General features: G+C 44.0%; 1 protein-coding gene across 1 annotated transcript; it reads left to right on the top strand.

Moving 5' to 3' along the window:
• The first annotated feature begins 10,191 nt into the window (after positions 1-10,191).
• Positions 10,192-18,271, top strand: LOC117314558 (serine-aspartate repeat-containing protein F-like). Its single transcript, XM_033868625.1, has 5 exons — positions 10,192-10,368; positions 12,319-12,755; positions 16,440-16,662; positions 17,162-17,352; positions 17,725-18,271. The coding sequence occupies exons 1-5, from the start codon at positions 10,192-10,194 to the stop codon at positions 18,269-18,271; spliced, it is 1,575 nt and encodes a 524-aa protein (XP_033724516.1).
• Positions 18,272-19,446: the final 1,175 nt, after the last annotated feature.

Genomic DNA, 19,446 nt, shown 5'->3' with positions numbered 1-19,446 from the left:
GACACAAGGCACACAAAAGAGAACATCAGGGACACAGTCAAGGACACAACAAGGACACAAGGGAAGCAATACCGACAGCGACACAGGGGACAACGACAGGGACATTAACAAGGACACAAGGGACAACGACAGAGACATCAACAAGGACACCAGGGACAACAACAGGGACATCAACAAGGACACTAGGGACATCGACAGGGACATCAACAGGGACAACGGCAGGGACATCAAAATGGACACCAGGGATAACAACAGAGACATCAACAAGGACACCAGGGATAACAACAGAGACATCAACAAGGACACCAGGGACAACGACAGAGACATCAATAAAGACACCAGGGACAACGACAGAGACATAAACAAGGACACCAGGGACAATGACAGGGACATCAACATGGACACCAGTGACAACGACAGAGACATCAATAAAGACACCATGGACAACGACAGAGACATCAATAAAGACACCAGGGACAACGACAGAGACATAAACAAGGAAACCAGGGACAACGACAGGGACATCAATAAAGACACCAGGGACAACGACAGAGACATAAACAAGGACACCAGGGATAACAACAGAGACATCAACATGGACACCAGGGACAACGACAGGGACATCAACATGGACACCAGGGACAACGACAGGGACATCAACATGGACACCAGGGACAACGACAGGGACATCAACAAGGACACCAAGGACAACGACAGGGACATCAATAAAGACACCAGGGACAACGACAGAGACATCAACATGGACACCAGGGACAACGACAGAGACATCAACAAGGACACCAGGGACAACGACAGAGACATCAATAAAGACACCAGGGACAACGACAGAGACATAAACAAGGACACCAGGGACAATGACAGGGACATCAACATGGACACCAGGGACAACGACAGGGACATCAACAAGGACACCAGGGACAACGACCAAGACATCAATAAGGACCCCAGGTACAACGACAGAGACATCAACAAGGACACCAGGGACAACGACAGGGACATCAACAAGGACACCAGTGACAACGACAGGGACATCAATAGAGACACCAGGGACAACGACAGGGACATCAACAAGGACACCAAGGACAATGACAGAGACATCAACAAGGACACCAGGGACAACGACAGGGCCATCAACAAGGACACCAGGGACAACGACAGGGACATCAACATAGACACCAAGGACAACGACAGGGACACCAGGGACAACGACAGGGACATTGGCAGGGACACCCGGTACAACGACATGGACAACGACAAGGACATAAACAGACACCAGGGACAACGACAGGGACATCAACAAGGACACCAGGGACAACGACAGGGACATTGGCAGGGACACCCGGTACAACGACATGGACAACGACAGGGACATCAACATGTACACCAGGGACAACAAGAATATTAACAAGTACACCAGGTACATGTATATCTCTGTAGCTTACTATGTGTCCACGTCATAAAGGTACCGTTAGATATATAGGTACTCGGTATATAATACACCCATTTCAGGAATAAACTTGTTTTATTCAATCAGATAAAACTTACTTCTGCTTTTGGTTTAGCGATTTCTGTAAACGTTTCTTCCGCAATTCCCTGAAGCACTTTAGTGTGAATTATTATAAACCATGTCGATTAGAAAACATATTTTAGAATTAAGTATTTATATTTCTGTATTTTATAGTTCCGAGACATCTCTGATCACTCTGTCCCCTTGATTATTGTTTACTGTAAAATAATCATACAATTATGATAATTAACTGTTCAGATACCACTAAATTCCTTATGACTTCAACTAAAACAGAAATAAGTCATTCAATCAATAGTATAGTCCTGTAGTAAAGTTAGTAGCAGTGGGAATATTATACCTATTGCATCTCACTACACGTCACATGATGTGATTAACTGTACGTTCACACCTCTCCCTATCCCCTATAAAAAGTAGTGTTGACGTGCCTTCTGTTTGAAGTACACGGATGAAGCATGAAATATTGCTCTACCCGAGTTGACTTGAATGACATTCTTTGTAATTGTATGATGTTGACGAGATGTATACTCTCAAGACTAACAAGGCATCGCAAACGATACAAATCCCCTCGCGTGCTAACACATGAACTCTGACGCAAAATGGGGGGTGGGGTTATTGCAGGACATTAAAATAACATCATTTGTCATTTGCACTGAACTGCAATAGACATGGATGGGCTTATTATCAGGCAATGGGTTTCATTGTCAGATAAATATGGTACATTTTGTATATATTGTTATGCATTCAACAGTAACAGGTTACGCATCACACTAGCAACTTCATTTCCTGATAGTTATTATAATTATGTGTGTATCTAAATATATAAGCATTTTCCTTTGTTCAGAAGCTTAAATTGACCCATATATGAAGTTTGGTCAGGACCGTTCAAAAATGAAGTCGCATTACAGCGCTGACAAAGATTTTCTATAAATAGTAACGGTGACATTGGCCTTGACCTTGGCGCCCTAAAACACGAACTCGTTCGAGGTATTCCCATGCTGGACCCATATATGAAGTTTGGTCAGGATCCGTTCAGAAATGAAGTCGCAAGAGTGCTGACAAAGATTTTCTATAAATAGTAACGGTGATCTTAACCTTGACCTTGGTACCCTGAAACACGAACTCGTTCGAGGTATTCCCATGCTGGACCCATATATGAAGTTTGGTCAGGATCCGTTCAAAAATAAAATCGCAAGAGCGCTGACAAAGATTTTCTATAAATAGTAACGCTGACCTTGACCTTGGCACCCTGAAACACGAACTCGTTCGAGATATTCCCATGCTGGACCCATATATGAAGTTTGGTCAGGATTCGTTCAGAAATGAAGTTGCAAGAGTGCTGACAAAGATTTTCTATAAATAGTAACGGTGACCTTGACCTTGACCTTGGCACCCTGAAACACGAACTCGTTCGAGGTATTCCCATGCTGGACCCATATATGAAGTTTGGTTAGAATCCGTTCAAAAATGAAGTCGCAAGAGCGCTGACAAAAGTGAACATACGTACGTACGTACTTACGTAAGAACGGAACGCTATATCCCCTCCCCGACTTTCGTCGCGAGGGGATAATAAAGAATTGAAATTGGAAATACATTTGTACATCGTGTTGTTAAGCATTGACAGGTGTTCAGAGTAGACAATGAAAACCCTACCGAAAGGGACAAGGCCACTGACATGGACAGCATGTCTCCGCAACATCGACAGTGACACCAGTAATATTGGATACCGGGGCCTTCGACGGGACAACGACATGGACACTGGCAAGGATACAAGAGTTAATGACAAGGATTCCAAGGACAGCGACATGATCACCTTTAAGGAAACCAGGGACACCGACATGTACACAAGGGACATTGACGAGGACACATAAAGGAACCTCAACAAGGACACCAAGGACACCAGGGACACCAGGGACATCAACAGTGACAACGACACTGATACACAGACAAGGACACCGATAGATACACAGACAGGCACACAAGGGACACCGACAGATACACATACATGGATATGGACAGGGACACCGACAGATACACCGACAGATACACAGACAGGGACACAAGGGACATCGACAGATACACAGACATGGACACAAGGGACACCGACAGATACACAGACAGGGACACCGACAGGGACACAAGGGACATCGACAGATACACAGACAGGGACAAAGACAGATACACAGACATGGACACAGGGGACACTTACAGATACACAGAACGGGACATCGACAGGGACATCGACAGGGACATCGACAGGGACACCGACAGGGACACCGACAGGGACACCGACAGGGACACAAGGGACACCGACAGATACACAGACAGCAACACAAGGGACACCGATACATACACAGACAGGGAAACAGACTGATACACAGACAGGGACACAGGGGACACCGACACATACACAGACATGGACATGGACAGGGACATCGACAGATACACAGACAAGGACACCGATAGATACACACACAAGCGACACCGACAGATACACATACATGGATATGGACAGGGACACCGACAGATACACCGACAGATACACAGACAGGGACACCAGGGACATCGACAGATACACAGACAGGGACACAGACAGATACACAGACATGGACACAAGGGACACCGACAGATACACATACATGTATATGGACAGGGACACCGAAAGATACACCGACATATACACAGACAGGGACAAAAGGGACACCGACAGGTACACAGACAGGGACACAATGGACACCGACAGATACACAGACATGGACACAGGGGACACTTACAGATATACAGACAGGGACATAGACAGGGACACCGACAGGGACACAAGGGACACCGACAGATACACAGACACGACACAAGGGACACCGATACATACACAGACAGGGAAACAGACTGATACACAGAGAGGGACACAGGGGACACCGAAACATACACAGACATGGACATGGACAGGGACATCGACAGATACACAGACAAGGACACCAGGGACACCGATACATACACAGACAGGGACACCGACAGATACACCGACAGATACACAGACAGGGACACAAGGGACATCGACAGATACACAGACAGGCGACACAGACAGATACACAGACATGGACACAGGGGACACTTACAGATACACAGACAAGAACACCAGGGACATCAACAGGGACAACGACAGATATTCTCTTTGCGTCAGCGTATGTGTAGGTGTCAACGCAGCCTTCAACAAATGTTTTTAAACAAATCTGCGTGTTACATCAAATTAACCTGCTCTGTCCAATCATGAAAAAAAAATGAAGAAACATTTCCTTAAAAAAAAAATAAAATGATTAATAAACTTACCTTTATAACTACCTAGTTTAGTCCTATTAATTTCTATGTTATGTAAACAGGTAGGTCTATGTAGCTTACTAATGTCCACGTCATAACGGCCAGGTTAGATATGTATGTACACGGTATGTATTGCACCAATTTTATCAATACACTTGTTATATTCAGTGAGGCAATGTAACTTCCGCTTTCGGTCTAGTGTTTTCAGTAAACGTTTCCTTCTTAATTTTCCTTGTACAATTTAGTGTGAATTATTATAAACCATGTATATTAAAAAACAAATTTTACAATTAAGTATTTTTATTTCTGTATATTATATTTTCAATGCCTATCTGTCCAATCTGTCCTCTTGAGTACTGTTTATTGTGACAAAATCATGCTACATGTATTAGGTTCATTAATTCTTGTAAAATTACGTCTTTACCTATAATGAAATGTAAGTTATTCAAGCTTACCGATAGAGCTACCGAAAGATAAACTGACAGGAACATCGACAGCGACACCAGGGACACCGACATGGAAAACCGAAAAATAAACCTACAGAGGCAGGAAGGACACCGCTACGGATAACGATACGAACAGTAGGAACATCGACAGGGAAACCGAAAGATAAACTGACAGAGGCAGAGGGACACCGATAGGGGATACCAATATATACATGTAAATCGACAGGAACATCAGGGACACCAAATAGTACACGGGGGACATGGACATCTACAAACGGGACACAGAGAGGGACACCGAAATTGACACAAACCAAGACACAAACTTGAATACCAAGACCAGACAAGACACCATGGAACCGGAAAGAAGACCAGCGACATTGTCCGGGATAACGAAAAATTACACCAAATTACACCGACAAAGACACTAGGGGCAACGAGGACACCAAATACACTGATTAAAACACCATCAGGGACATCAGGGAGCAACATAAGAGGAACCGATAGGGACAGAGACAAGGACAACAGTGACACCGACACAGATACAAGGAGCAAGGACAGGGACACCACCAATGGCACCAGGGACAACGACAGGGACATCAACATGGACACCAGGGACAACGATAGGGACATCAACAATGACACCAGGGACAACGACAGGGACATGAAAATGGACACCAGGGACAATGACAGGGACGTCAAAATGGACACCAGGGACAACGACAGGGACATCAACAAGGACACCAGGGACAACGACAGGGACATCAACAAGGACATCAGGGACAACGACATGGACATCACCATGGACACCAGGGACAACGACATGGACATCAACGTGGACACCAGGGACAACGACAGGGACATCAACATGGACACCAGGGACAACGACAGGGACATCAACAATGACACCAGGGACAATGACAGGGACGTCAAAATGGACACCAGGTACAACGACATGGACATCAACAATGACACCAGGTACAACGACAGGGACATCAACATAGACACCATGGACAACGACAGGGACATCAACAAAGACACCAGGTACAACGACAGGAGATCAAAAGGAAACACCAGGGACAATGACAGATATCAACATGGACACCATTGACAACGACAGGGACATCAACATGGACACCAGGGACAACGACAGGGACATCAACATGGTCGCCAGAGACAACGACAGGGACATCAACAGGGACACCAGACACAACGACAGGGACATCAACAAGGATACCAGGGACAACGACAGGGACATCAACAAGGACACCAGGGACAACGACAGGGACATCAACAAGGACACCAGGGACAACGATAGATAATATCTGTGTAAGCGTAAGTATAGGTGCCAGCGCAGCCTTCCGCAACATTAGAAGAAAAAAATATAGTAGGCAATGCGTTACATAAGGCAATTCTGCTATGTCCATTATCAGCAAAAAGTGAAGAGATATTACCTGTATCTATATCAAAAACGATTTATAAACTTACCTCTATAACTGTTATTAATGTCTATGGTATGTAAGCAGTTAGGTCTCCCTCTCTGTAGCTTACTATGTGTCCACGTCATACCTGAAGTTAGCAGCGGATTCGTTATTCGTTATTGGGGATTCGAATAACGAATCCGCTGCCAGCAGCGGATTGGGGATTCAGTTTTTTATGTTTAAATGATGTTTCTTTTTATTGACGTTTTGACGATTGGATTCAAATAACAAATCCGGTTCAGCCGTGGATTAGAGATTCAGTTACATATAAGTATTTTTCTTATTATATGTGATTGGGGATATCGAATAACGAACCCGCTGCCAGCAGCGGATTGGGGATTCGAATAACGAATCCGCTGCCAGCAGCAGATTGGGGATTCAGGTTTTTTTTTTATGTTTAAATGATCTTTCTTTAAGTTGACATTTTAATGTTTGGATTTAAATAACGAATCCGCTGCAACAGTGGATTGGGGATTCAGTTACATATAAGTATTTTTTTCTTATTATATGTGATTGGGGATTCAAATAACGAATCCGCTTGATAAACTATGATTGGAGATTCGATTTTACATTTTTATTTTGTGATTCGAATAGCAAATTTGTTGCCAATAGCGTATTGTGGATTCAGTTTATGATGTTTAATTGACGTATTTCATCATAAATTACGAAAATGGTAATTTGCGGGTATTACAATGATATAATTACTTGGTAATTCAATCAACAATAATGGAATTCTAGTTCAAATCTGCTGCCAAGAGTTTCTTTCTTGTGGGAGGTTTATCGTCTCTTTACAAGTAGACAAAGTTCTATGTTTCTTCGCCAGCACTCTATATTATATATTGTAATATATAAAGACCAGAGTATCATTTCGATATAGCTGAAGGTTTGATTGGAATGCAAACATGTATACGGAATCTAAAATTATATCAGTAAAATAATCTTGGTTATTATATTTATGCTACAAATAGGATAATATTGTTAAACTATTCTGCTGTTGTTCGAATCTCCAATCATATATTAAAAGGAAAAATATCAATTGAACATGTATGTAACTGAAACCCCAAATCATATTTTATAAGAACTATAAATGTCTGTAAGACATAAATGGTCCCGTCTTCACATGAAATTAGTTATCGATACTTGGATAATGTTTGTATTTTAACCAATAAGGGGCCAGAATTTTTTTTTTTTTTTTTTTTTTGCAAAAATAAATAATGCCATTGTCTTTGTATAGCCAGACTGCATATTATACCAAATTTCATAAAAGTCGAACGATATTTAAGTATCGACCAATCAGAAATCTCTATTTGGCGGCCATCTTGAATCGTTATTCTGTTTTTTTTTTTTTTTTAATTGTTTATAATGAGTGCTGTCATGGTATCATTTCTCCCATCAATATCCATAATCAGATAGAACAAACGCTATTACAGGATATGTTTTAATAAAGTTTAATATTGAAGCGGGACGGGACGGGACGGACACGCGAACACTATTTATTAGATTTTTACCTGTGAAATATTGAGAATTATTCATTCTATCAAAATGATATTTTGAAAAATATCACTTTTTCTGATTTGACCAATCAGAACACTGCTTAAAAACGACAATGCGGAAAGTAAAGATTTGAAATTATAGGATGTATAATGTAAGATAGAATATAGGCCATATAACGTCACAATTTTGCGTACATTTGTAAGCCACTGACAAGGGACTACAATGGATTCTGGGAGAGATTGAGCTGTCTCGGTATATTTTACTATGGAATGTAATGAACAGAATATTTAACAGTATCTTCAGTAATACCAAATATATTTCATTCGTGTTGCTAATATTTTTTTTTTAAATATCAAATAATTAGCCACATTCATAAAATATAGTTGGTATTACTGAAGACACTCCTCTATACTACCATCCCCCACCATTTGATGGCGGGGGTATAAAAATAGCAATTAGGCTTAAGAAACTGAATCCCCAATCCGCTGCTGGCAGCGGGTTCGTTATTCGATATCCCCAATCACATATAATAAGAAAAATACTTATATGTAACTGAATCTCTAATCCACGGCTGAAACGGATTTGTTATTTCAATCCAATCGTCAAAACGTCAATAAAAAGAAACATCATTTAAACATAAAAAACTGAATCCCCAATCCGCTGCTGGCAGCGGGTTCGTTATTCGAATCCCCAATCCGCTGCTGGCAGCGGGTTCGTTATTCGATATCCCCAATCACATATAATAAGAAAAATACTTATATGTAACTGAATCTCTAATCCACGGCTGAAACGGATTTGTTATTTCAATCCAATCGTCAAAACGTCAATAAAAAGAAACATCATTTAAACATAAAAAAACTGAATCCCCAATCCGCTGCTGGCAGCGGATTCGTTATTCGAATCCCCAATAACGAATAACGAATCCGCTGCTTACTTCAGCCCGCTCACGTCATAAAGGTACAGTTAGATATATATGTACTTGGTACACACCCATTTCAGGAATAAACCTGTTTTATTCAATCAGATAAAACTTACTTCTGCTTTCGGTTTATCGATTTCTGTAAACGTTTCTTTCGCAATTCCCTGAAGCACTTTAGTGTGGATTATTACAAACCGTGTTCATTAGTAAACATAGTTTAGAAGTGAGTACGAGACCTGTCTGTTCAGTCTGTCCCCTTGATTATTGTATACTGTGAACGAATCATACAATTATGATAATTAATTGTTGTATACATGAGTTGATATGCCTAATGTACTGTAAACTACTAAAACTACTAGCCATTTACATCAGATACCATTACATTCCCTGTAACTTCAACTAAAACAGAAATAAGACATTTAATCAATAGTATAGTCCAGTAGTAAAGTTAGTAGCAGAGGAAATATTATACCTGTTGTATCTCACTACACGTCACATGATGTGACTAACTGTACGTTCACACCTCTCCTATTCCCTATTTAAAGAAGTGTTGGCATGCCTTCTGTTAGAAGGACATGGATGAAGCATGAAATAGTGCTCTACCCGAGCTGACTTGAATGACATTCTTTGTAATTGTATGATGTTGATGAGATGTATACTCCCAAGACTAATAAAGAATTGAATTTGGAAAAACATCGCGTTGTTAAGCATTGTAAGGTGTTCCGAGTAGACAATGAAAACCATACCGAAAGGGACAAGGCCACTGACATGGACAGCATGTCTCCGCAACATCGACAGTGACACCAGTAACATTGGATACCGGGGTCTCTGACGGGACAACGACAGAGACCAGGGACACTAACAGGGACGAAAGGAGCATTGACTGGGACACCTATAGTAGGCCCCAGGGACACTTGCAAGGATACAAGAGTTACTGACAAGGATTCCAAGGACAGCGACAGGATCACCTTTAAGGAAACCAGGGACACCGACATGAACACAGGGAACATTGACGAGGACACATACAGGGACCTCAACAAGGACATTTGGGGCACAAACGACACCGGCAAGACCACAAGGTCCACAGACATGGCCACCGACAGGAACATTGACATTGACACCAACAGGGACAACAAGGCAACTGACAGGGAACCGACGCAGCATTCCGCAGTATTTCAAAAAAAAAAAAAAAAAAAAACTGTAAGCGACGCGTGTCACATAAGGTAATTCTGCTATGTCTATAATCAATAACAGAAAAACACTTAAACAAGTCCTATTCGTTTATTATGTAAACAGGTATGTCTGTATTTTACTATGTGTACACGTCATAACGGCCCGGCAGTTATATGTACTCGGTATATAATACACCCATTTCATAGATAAACCTGTTTTATTCAGTGAGATAATGTTAACTTCTGCTTTCGGTTTAGCTTTTTCTGTAAACTTTTCCTTCGCAATTCCGCGAAACAGTTTTAAGTTATTTGTTATAGACAATGTCGATTCGAAAATAGAATTTAAAAGTGAATATTAATATTTTAGTATATTATAGTTCCGAGGCCTATCTGTTCAATCTGTCTCTTTAAGTACTGTTTACTTAATTAATGAAAATTATTTATTAAAAATTTATGAGATCATAACAGCATTGCCTTCTAAACATATTCCATCAATCGCGTTAAGGTGTTGTCACCTCATGGATGTTGAAAAACTAACGTTCATTCCTTTTATTTACATTGTGATGATTTCTTATTTTGTATGTTAAAGCACATAAGTTTGTTTAATGATTTTTTCACCTTTTAACCGGGAGTGACGTCGGACAGATACATCGACAAGGACAACAGGGGCACCAACAAAGAAACAAGGGGCGCCAACAAAGAAACCAGGGACAACAACAGATACATCGACAACGACAACTTGGACACCGAGAGGGACGCAAGCGACAGGGACACAGGTAGATACATCGACCAGGACACGAGTGACACAGAAAAGGATACCTGGAACATAGACCAGGACACCAGGTACATTGACAGGAACAACGACAGATATTCTCTTTGCGTCAGCGTATGTGTAGGTGCCAGCGCAGCCTTCAACAATTTTTTTTTTAATCTAGGAGGCGATGCGTGTAACATCAAATTAACCTGCTATGTCCAATCATTCAAACAAAAATGAAGAAATATTTCCTTAAAATAATTAAAATGATTAATAAACTTACCTTTATAACCGCTTAATTTAGTCGTATTCATTGCTATATTATGTAAACAGGAAGGACTATGTAGCTTACTAATGTCCACGTCATAACGGCCAGGTTAGATATGTATGTACACGGCATGTATTGCACCCATTTTATCAATACACTCGTTATATTCAGTGAGGCAATGTAACTTCCGCTTTCGGTCTAGTGTTTTCTGTAAACGTTTCCTTCTAAATTTTCCTCGTACAATTTAGTGTGAATTATTATAAACCATGTCTATTAAAAAATAATTTGTACAATTAAGTATTTTCATTTCTGTATATTATATTTCCAATGCCTGTCTGTCCAATCTGTCCTTTTGAGTACTGTTTATTGTGACAAAATCATGCGACATGTATTAGGTTCATTAATTCTTGTAAAATGAAGTCATTACCTATAATGAAATGTAAGTTTTTCAACCTTACCGATATAGCTACCGAAAGATAAACTCACAGGAACATCGACAGGGATACCAGGGACACCAGGGACACCAGGGACACCGACATAGAAAACCGTAAAATTAACCTACAGAGGCAGGAGGGACACCGCTACGGATAACGATACGAACAGTCGGAACATCGATAGGGACGCCAGGGACACCAGGGACACCAGGGACACCGACATGGAAAAAACGTAAAATTAACCTATAGAGGCAGGAGGGACACCGCTACGGATAACGATACGAACAGTCGGAACATTGACAGGGAAACCGAGAGATAAACTGATAGAGGCAGAGGGACACCGATAGGGGATACCAATATATACATGTAAATCGACAGGAACATCAGGGACACCAAATAGTACACGGGGGACATGGACATCTACAAACGGGACACAGAGAGGGACACCGAAATTGACACAAACCAAGACACAAACTTGAATACCAAGACCAGACAAGACACCATGGAACCGGAAAGAAGACCAGCGACACTGTCCGGTATAACGAAAACTTACACCAAATTACACCGACAGAGACACTAGGGGCAACAAGGACACTAAAGACACTGATTAAAACACCATCAGGGACATCAGGGAGCAACATAAGAGGACCTGATAGGGACACAGACAAGGACAACAGTGACACCGACACAGATACAAGGAGCAAGGACAGGGATACCACCAATGGCATCAGGGACAACGACAGGGACATCAACATGGACAACAGGGACAACGACAGGGACATCAACAAGGACAACAGGGACAACGACAGAGACATCACCATGGACACCAGGGACAACGACATGGACATCACCATGGACACCAGGGACAACGACAGGGACATCAACAAAGACACCAGGAACAATGACACGGACATCAACAAGGACACCAGGTACAAAAATTATTGCTGGTGATGAGTTTAACATAAGGTAATTCTGTTATGTCCATAATCAATAAAAAATGAAGATATATTATCAATATTTTGAAAAATAAATGATTTATAAACTTACCTTCATAACCGCTTAATTTAGTCGTATTCATTGCTATGTTATGTAAACAGATAGGCTTCTATAGCTTATCATGTGTCTACGTTATAACTGTCCCGTGTGTTATATAGGTCCTGTAATGGACCCATTTCATAGATAAACCTGTTTTATTTAGTAAGATAACGTTAACTTCTGCTTTCGGTTTATCGATTTCTGTAAACGTTTCTTTCGCAATTCCCCGAAGCACTTAAGTGTGGATTATTATAAACCGTGTCGATTAGTAAACAAATCAGAAGTGAGTATTTATATTTCTGTATATTATAGTTCCGAGACCTGTCTATTCAGTCCGTGCACGTGACTACTGTTTACTGTGAAATAATTATACTGTTTTATACTCAAGCTACTACCCATTTACATCAGATACCACTTAATTCCTTTATAACTCCAACTTAAACAGTAATAAGTCATTAAATCGGTAGTATAATTCAGTAGTTAAGCCAGTAGCAGAGAGAAGTACATACCTGTTGTATCCCACGACACATGAGTTGACTAGCTGTATGTTTACACATCTCACATCCCTTTGAAGGATTAAAAGTAGGGTTTATCTTGCCTCCTGTTAGAGGGACAATTAAGAAGCATCGAATACGTACTGCTGTTTACCATTGTAATATGTTCCTAGTAGACACCTTTAAATATAGCGGGAATGGAACACCGACAGATACACAGACAGGGACACCGACAGATACACAGACAGATAAACAGAAAGGGACACAGAGAGGGACACAAGGGACACCGACAGATACACAGACAGATACACAGACAGGGACACAGACAGATACACAAACAGGGACACAGAGAGGGACACAAGGGACACAGACAGATACACAGACAGTGACATAAGGGACACCGACAGATACACAGACAGGGACACAGACAAGGACACAAGGGACACCGACAGATACACAGACAGGGACACAGAGAGGGAAACAAGGACACAGGCAGATACACAGACAGGGACATAAGGGACACCGACAGGGACACAAGGGACACCGACAGATACACAGACAGGGCCACTGACAGGGACACAGACAGGGACACAAGGGACACAGACAGATACACAGACAGTGACATAAAGGACACCGACAGATACACAGACAGGGACACAGACAAGGACACAAGGACACAGAGAGATACACAGACAGGGACACAGACAGGAACACAGACAGGGAGACAGACAGAGACACAAGGACACCGACAGATACACAGACAGGGACACAGAGAGGGACACACAGACGCGGGACACAAGGACACAGACAGTTACACATACAGGGACATACGGGACACCGACAGGGACACAAGGGACACCGACAGATACACAGACAGGGCCACTGACAGGGACACAGACAGGGACACAAGGGACACAGAGAGATACACAGACAGGGACATAAGAGACACCGACATATACACAGACAGGGACACAGACAGATACACAGACAGGGACACAGACAGAGACACAAGGACACCGACAGATACACAGACAGGGACACAGAGAGGGACATACAGACGAGGGACACAAGGACACAGACAGATACACAGACAGGGACATAAGGGACACCGACAGGGACACAAGGGACACCGACAGATACACAGACAGGGCCACTGACAGGGACACAGACAGGGACACAAGGGACACAGACAAATACACAGACAGTGACATAAGGGACACCGACAGATACACAGACAGGGACCTAGACAGGGACACAAGGACACAGACAGATACACAGACAGGGACATCAGAGACACAGACATATACACAGACAGGAACACAGACAGGAACACAGACAGATACACAGACAGGGACACAGACAGATACACAGACAGGGACAAAGACAGGGACACAAGGGACACCGACATATACACAGACAAGGACACAAGGGACACCGGCAGATACACAGACAGGGACATAAGGGACACCGACAGATATACAGACAAGGACATAAGGAACACAGGCAGGGACACAGGCAGGGACACAGGCAGGGACACAGACTGGGACACAGACAGGGACATCGACAGGGACATCGACAGATACACAGACAGGGACACAGACAGATACATAGACAGGGACACATACAGGGACACAGACAGGGGCACAGACAGACACACAGACAGATACACAGACAGATACACAGACAGATACACAGACAGGGACACAGACAGGGACACAGACAGGGACACAAGGGACACCGACAGACACACAGACAGATACACAGACAGATACACAGACAGGGACACATACAGGGACACAGACAGGGGCACAGACAGACACACAGACAGATACACAGACAGATACACAGACAGGGACACAGACAGGGACACAATGGACACAGACATGGACACATACAGGGACACAGACAGATACACAGACAGGCACACAGACAGGGACTCCGACAGATACACAGACAGGGACACAGACAGGGACACAAGGGACACTGACAGATACACAGACAGGGACACAAGGGACGCCGACAGATACACAGACAGATACACAGACAGGGACACAGACAAGGACACAGAGAGGGACACAGACAGGGACACAGAGAGGGACACAAGGACACAGACAGATACACAGACAGGGACATAAGATACACCGACATATACACAGACAGGGACACAGACAGGGACACAAGGAACACCGACAGATACACAGACAGGGACACAGACAGGGTCACAGACAGAGACACAGACAGGGACATACGGGACACCGACAGGGACACAAGGGACACCGACAGATACACAGACAGGGCCACATGGACACCGACAGATACACAGACAAGGACACAGACAGGGACACAAGGGACACAAACAGATACACAGACAGTGACATAAGGGACACCGACAGATACACAGACAGGGACCCAGACAGGGACACAAGGACACAGACAGATACACAGACAGGGACATCAGAGACACAGACAAGAACATCAGAGACACAGACAGGAACACAGACAGGGACACAAGGAACACCGACAGATACACAGACAGGGACACAGACAGATACACAGACAGGGACAAAGACAGGGACACAAGGGACACCGGCAGATACACAGACAGGGACATAAGGGACACCGACAGATATACAGACAAGGACTTAAGGAACACAGACAGGGACACAGACTGGGACACAGACAGGGACATCGACAGGGACATCGACAGATACACAGACAGGGACACAGACAAGGACATAGACAAGGACACATACAGGGACACAGACAGGGACACAAGGGACACCGACAGATACACAGACAGGGACACAATGAACACTGACATGGACACATACAGGGACACAGACAGATACACAGACAGGCACACAGACAGGGACTCCGACAGATACACAGACAGGGACACAAGGGACACTGACAGATACACAGACAGGGACACAAGGGACGCCGACAGATACACAGACAGATACACAGACAGGGACACAGACAAGGACACAGAGAGGGACACAGAGAGGGACACAGAGAGGGACACAAGGACACAGACAGATACACAGACAGGGACATAAGAGACACCGACATATACACAGACAGGGACACAGACAGGGACACAAGGAACACCGACAGATACACAGACAGGGACACAGACAGGGTCACAGACAGAGACACAGACAGGGACATAAAGGACACCGACAGGGACACAAGGGACACCGACAGATACACAGACAGGGCCACATGGACACCGACAGATACACAGACAAGGATACAGACAGGGACACAGACAGGGACACAAGGGACACAGACAGATACACAGACAGTGACATAAGGGACACCGACAGATACACAGACAGGGACCCAGACAGGGACACAAGGACACAGACAGATACACAGACAGGGACATCAGAGACACAGACAGGAACATCAGAGACACAGACAGGAACACAGACAGGGACACAAGGAACACCGACAGATACACAGACAGGGACACAGACAGATACACAGACAGGGACAAAGACAGGGACACAAGGGACACCGACATATACACAGACAGGGACACAAGGGACACCGGCAGATACACAGACAGGGACATAAGGGACACCGACAGATATACAGACAAGGACATAAGGAACACAGACAGGGACACAGACTGGGACACAGACAGGGACATCGACAGGGACATCGACAGATACACAGACAGGGACACAGGCAGATACATAGACAGGGACACATACAGGGACACAGACAGGGGCACAGACAGACACACAGACAGATACACAGACAGATACACAGACAGGGACTCCGACAGATACACAGACAGGGACACAGACAGGGACACAGACAGGGACAGAGACAGGGACACAGACAGGGACACATACAGGGACATAGATAGGGACACAGACAGGGACACACACAGGGACACAGACATGGACACAGACAGGGACACAGACAGGGACACAATGGACACAGACATGGACACATACAGGGACACAGACAGATACACAGACAGGCACACAGACAGGGACTCCGACAGATACACAGACAGGGACACAGACAGGGATACAAGGGACACTGACAGATACACAGACAGGGACACAAGGGACATCGACAGGGACACAGACAGGGACACAGACAGGGACACAGACAGGGACACAGACAGGGACACAGACAGATACACAGACAGGGACACAGACAGCGACACCGACAGATACACAGACAGGGACATCGACAGATACACAGACAGGGACACATACAGATACACAGACAGGGACACCGACAGATACACAGACAGGGACACAGACAGATACACAGACAGGGACCCAGAGAGAGACTCAAGGGACACAGACAGATACACAGACAGTGACATAAGGGACACCGACAGATACACAGACAGGGACACAGACAAGGACACAAGGGACACCGACAGATACACAGACAGGGACACAGAGAGGGACACAGACGTGGGACACAAGGACACAGAGAGATACACAGACAGGGACATAAGAGACACCGACATATACACAGACAGGGACACAGACAGATACACAGACAGGGACACAGACAGAGACACAAGGGACACCGACAGATACACAGACAGGGACACAGAGAGGGACACAGACGCGGGACACAAGGACACAGACAGATACACAGACAGGGACATAAGGGACACCGATAGGGACACAAGGGACACCGACAGATACACAGACAGGGCCACTAACAGGGACACAGACAGGGACACAAGGGACACAGACAGTGATATAAGGGACACCGACAGATACACAGACAGGGACCTAGACAGGGACACAAGGACACAGACAGATACACAGACATGGACATCAGAGACACAGACATATACACAGACAGGAACACAGACAGGGACACAAGGAACACCGACAGATACACAGACAGGGACATTGACAGGGACATAATGGACAATTGCAAGGGCACCAAAGACAGCGACAGGAAAACCAGAGACACCAAGATGATTACTGGCATATACAGTGACATGGACACCAGGGACACTAACAGGAGAAACTATAGGGACACAGACAAGGAAACCGACAATAAAAAAAGATAAACGAGACGACGAAAACCGACAAGGACACCAGGGATAGTGAAAGAGACACCAGCGCCACCGATAGGTACATCTGAAAATACAAAGAAAGGTCAACCGATAGGGACACCGACGGGGAAACCAGGGTATCGACAGGAACGTTAGATACAATGACCGTGAAAGAAAAGTCAACCGAGGACCACCGGCAATGGCAACGACAAAGACATAGGAACAGCGACAGGGAGACAACGGAAAATGACAAGCACAACAGCGACAGGGACACTAGAAACACCGATAAGGACATCAGAGACAACGACAGGAAAATTAGAGACGCTGACATGAAACTGACAGATACACCGATAAGTACTTCAGGGACATGGACAGGGACACCAGTGGTAGGGATATCAGGGATACCGACAGGTACACCGAATTGCACACCAACACCCAGGATCGTACGAGGACGGTGTCAAGCAGACACATACATGTATGAGAACGCTATCAAACAGACACATACATGTATGAGAACGCTATCAAACAGACACATACATGTATGAGAACGCTATCAAACAGACACATACATGTATGAGAACGCTATCAAACAGACACATACATGTATGAGAACGCTATCAAACAGACACATACATGTATGAGAACGCTATCAAACAGACACATACATGTATGAGAACGCTCTCAAACAGACACATACATGTATGAGAACGCTATCAAACAGACACATACATGCATGAGAACGCTATCAAACAGACACATACATGTATGAGAACGCTATCAAACAGACACATACATGGATGAGAACGCTATCAAACAGACACATACATGTATGAAAACAGTATCAAGAAGACACAAACAGCAAGGGACATATCAGGACGGGTGTCAAGGAGATACCAATAACACGGGTTATATGAGGACGGATGGCAAGGAGACACACAAACAGCCAGGGACATATGAGGACGGGTGCAAAGGAGACACAAACAGTCACTGTGGTTTTAGGACTGTGATGAGGACGGGTGTCATGGGGACACAAACAACCAC

Source organism: Pecten maximus, chromosome 16 (genome assembly GCF_902652985.1).
Source record: "Pecten maximus chromosome 16, xPecMax1.1, whole genome shotgun sequence".
Taxonomy (NCBI): Eukaryota; Metazoa; Mollusca; class Bivalvia; order Pectinida; family Pectinidae; genus Pecten; species Pecten maximus.
Note: the sequence above shows the minus strand (reverse complement) of the source record. Positions and strands in the feature narration are given on the sequence as shown.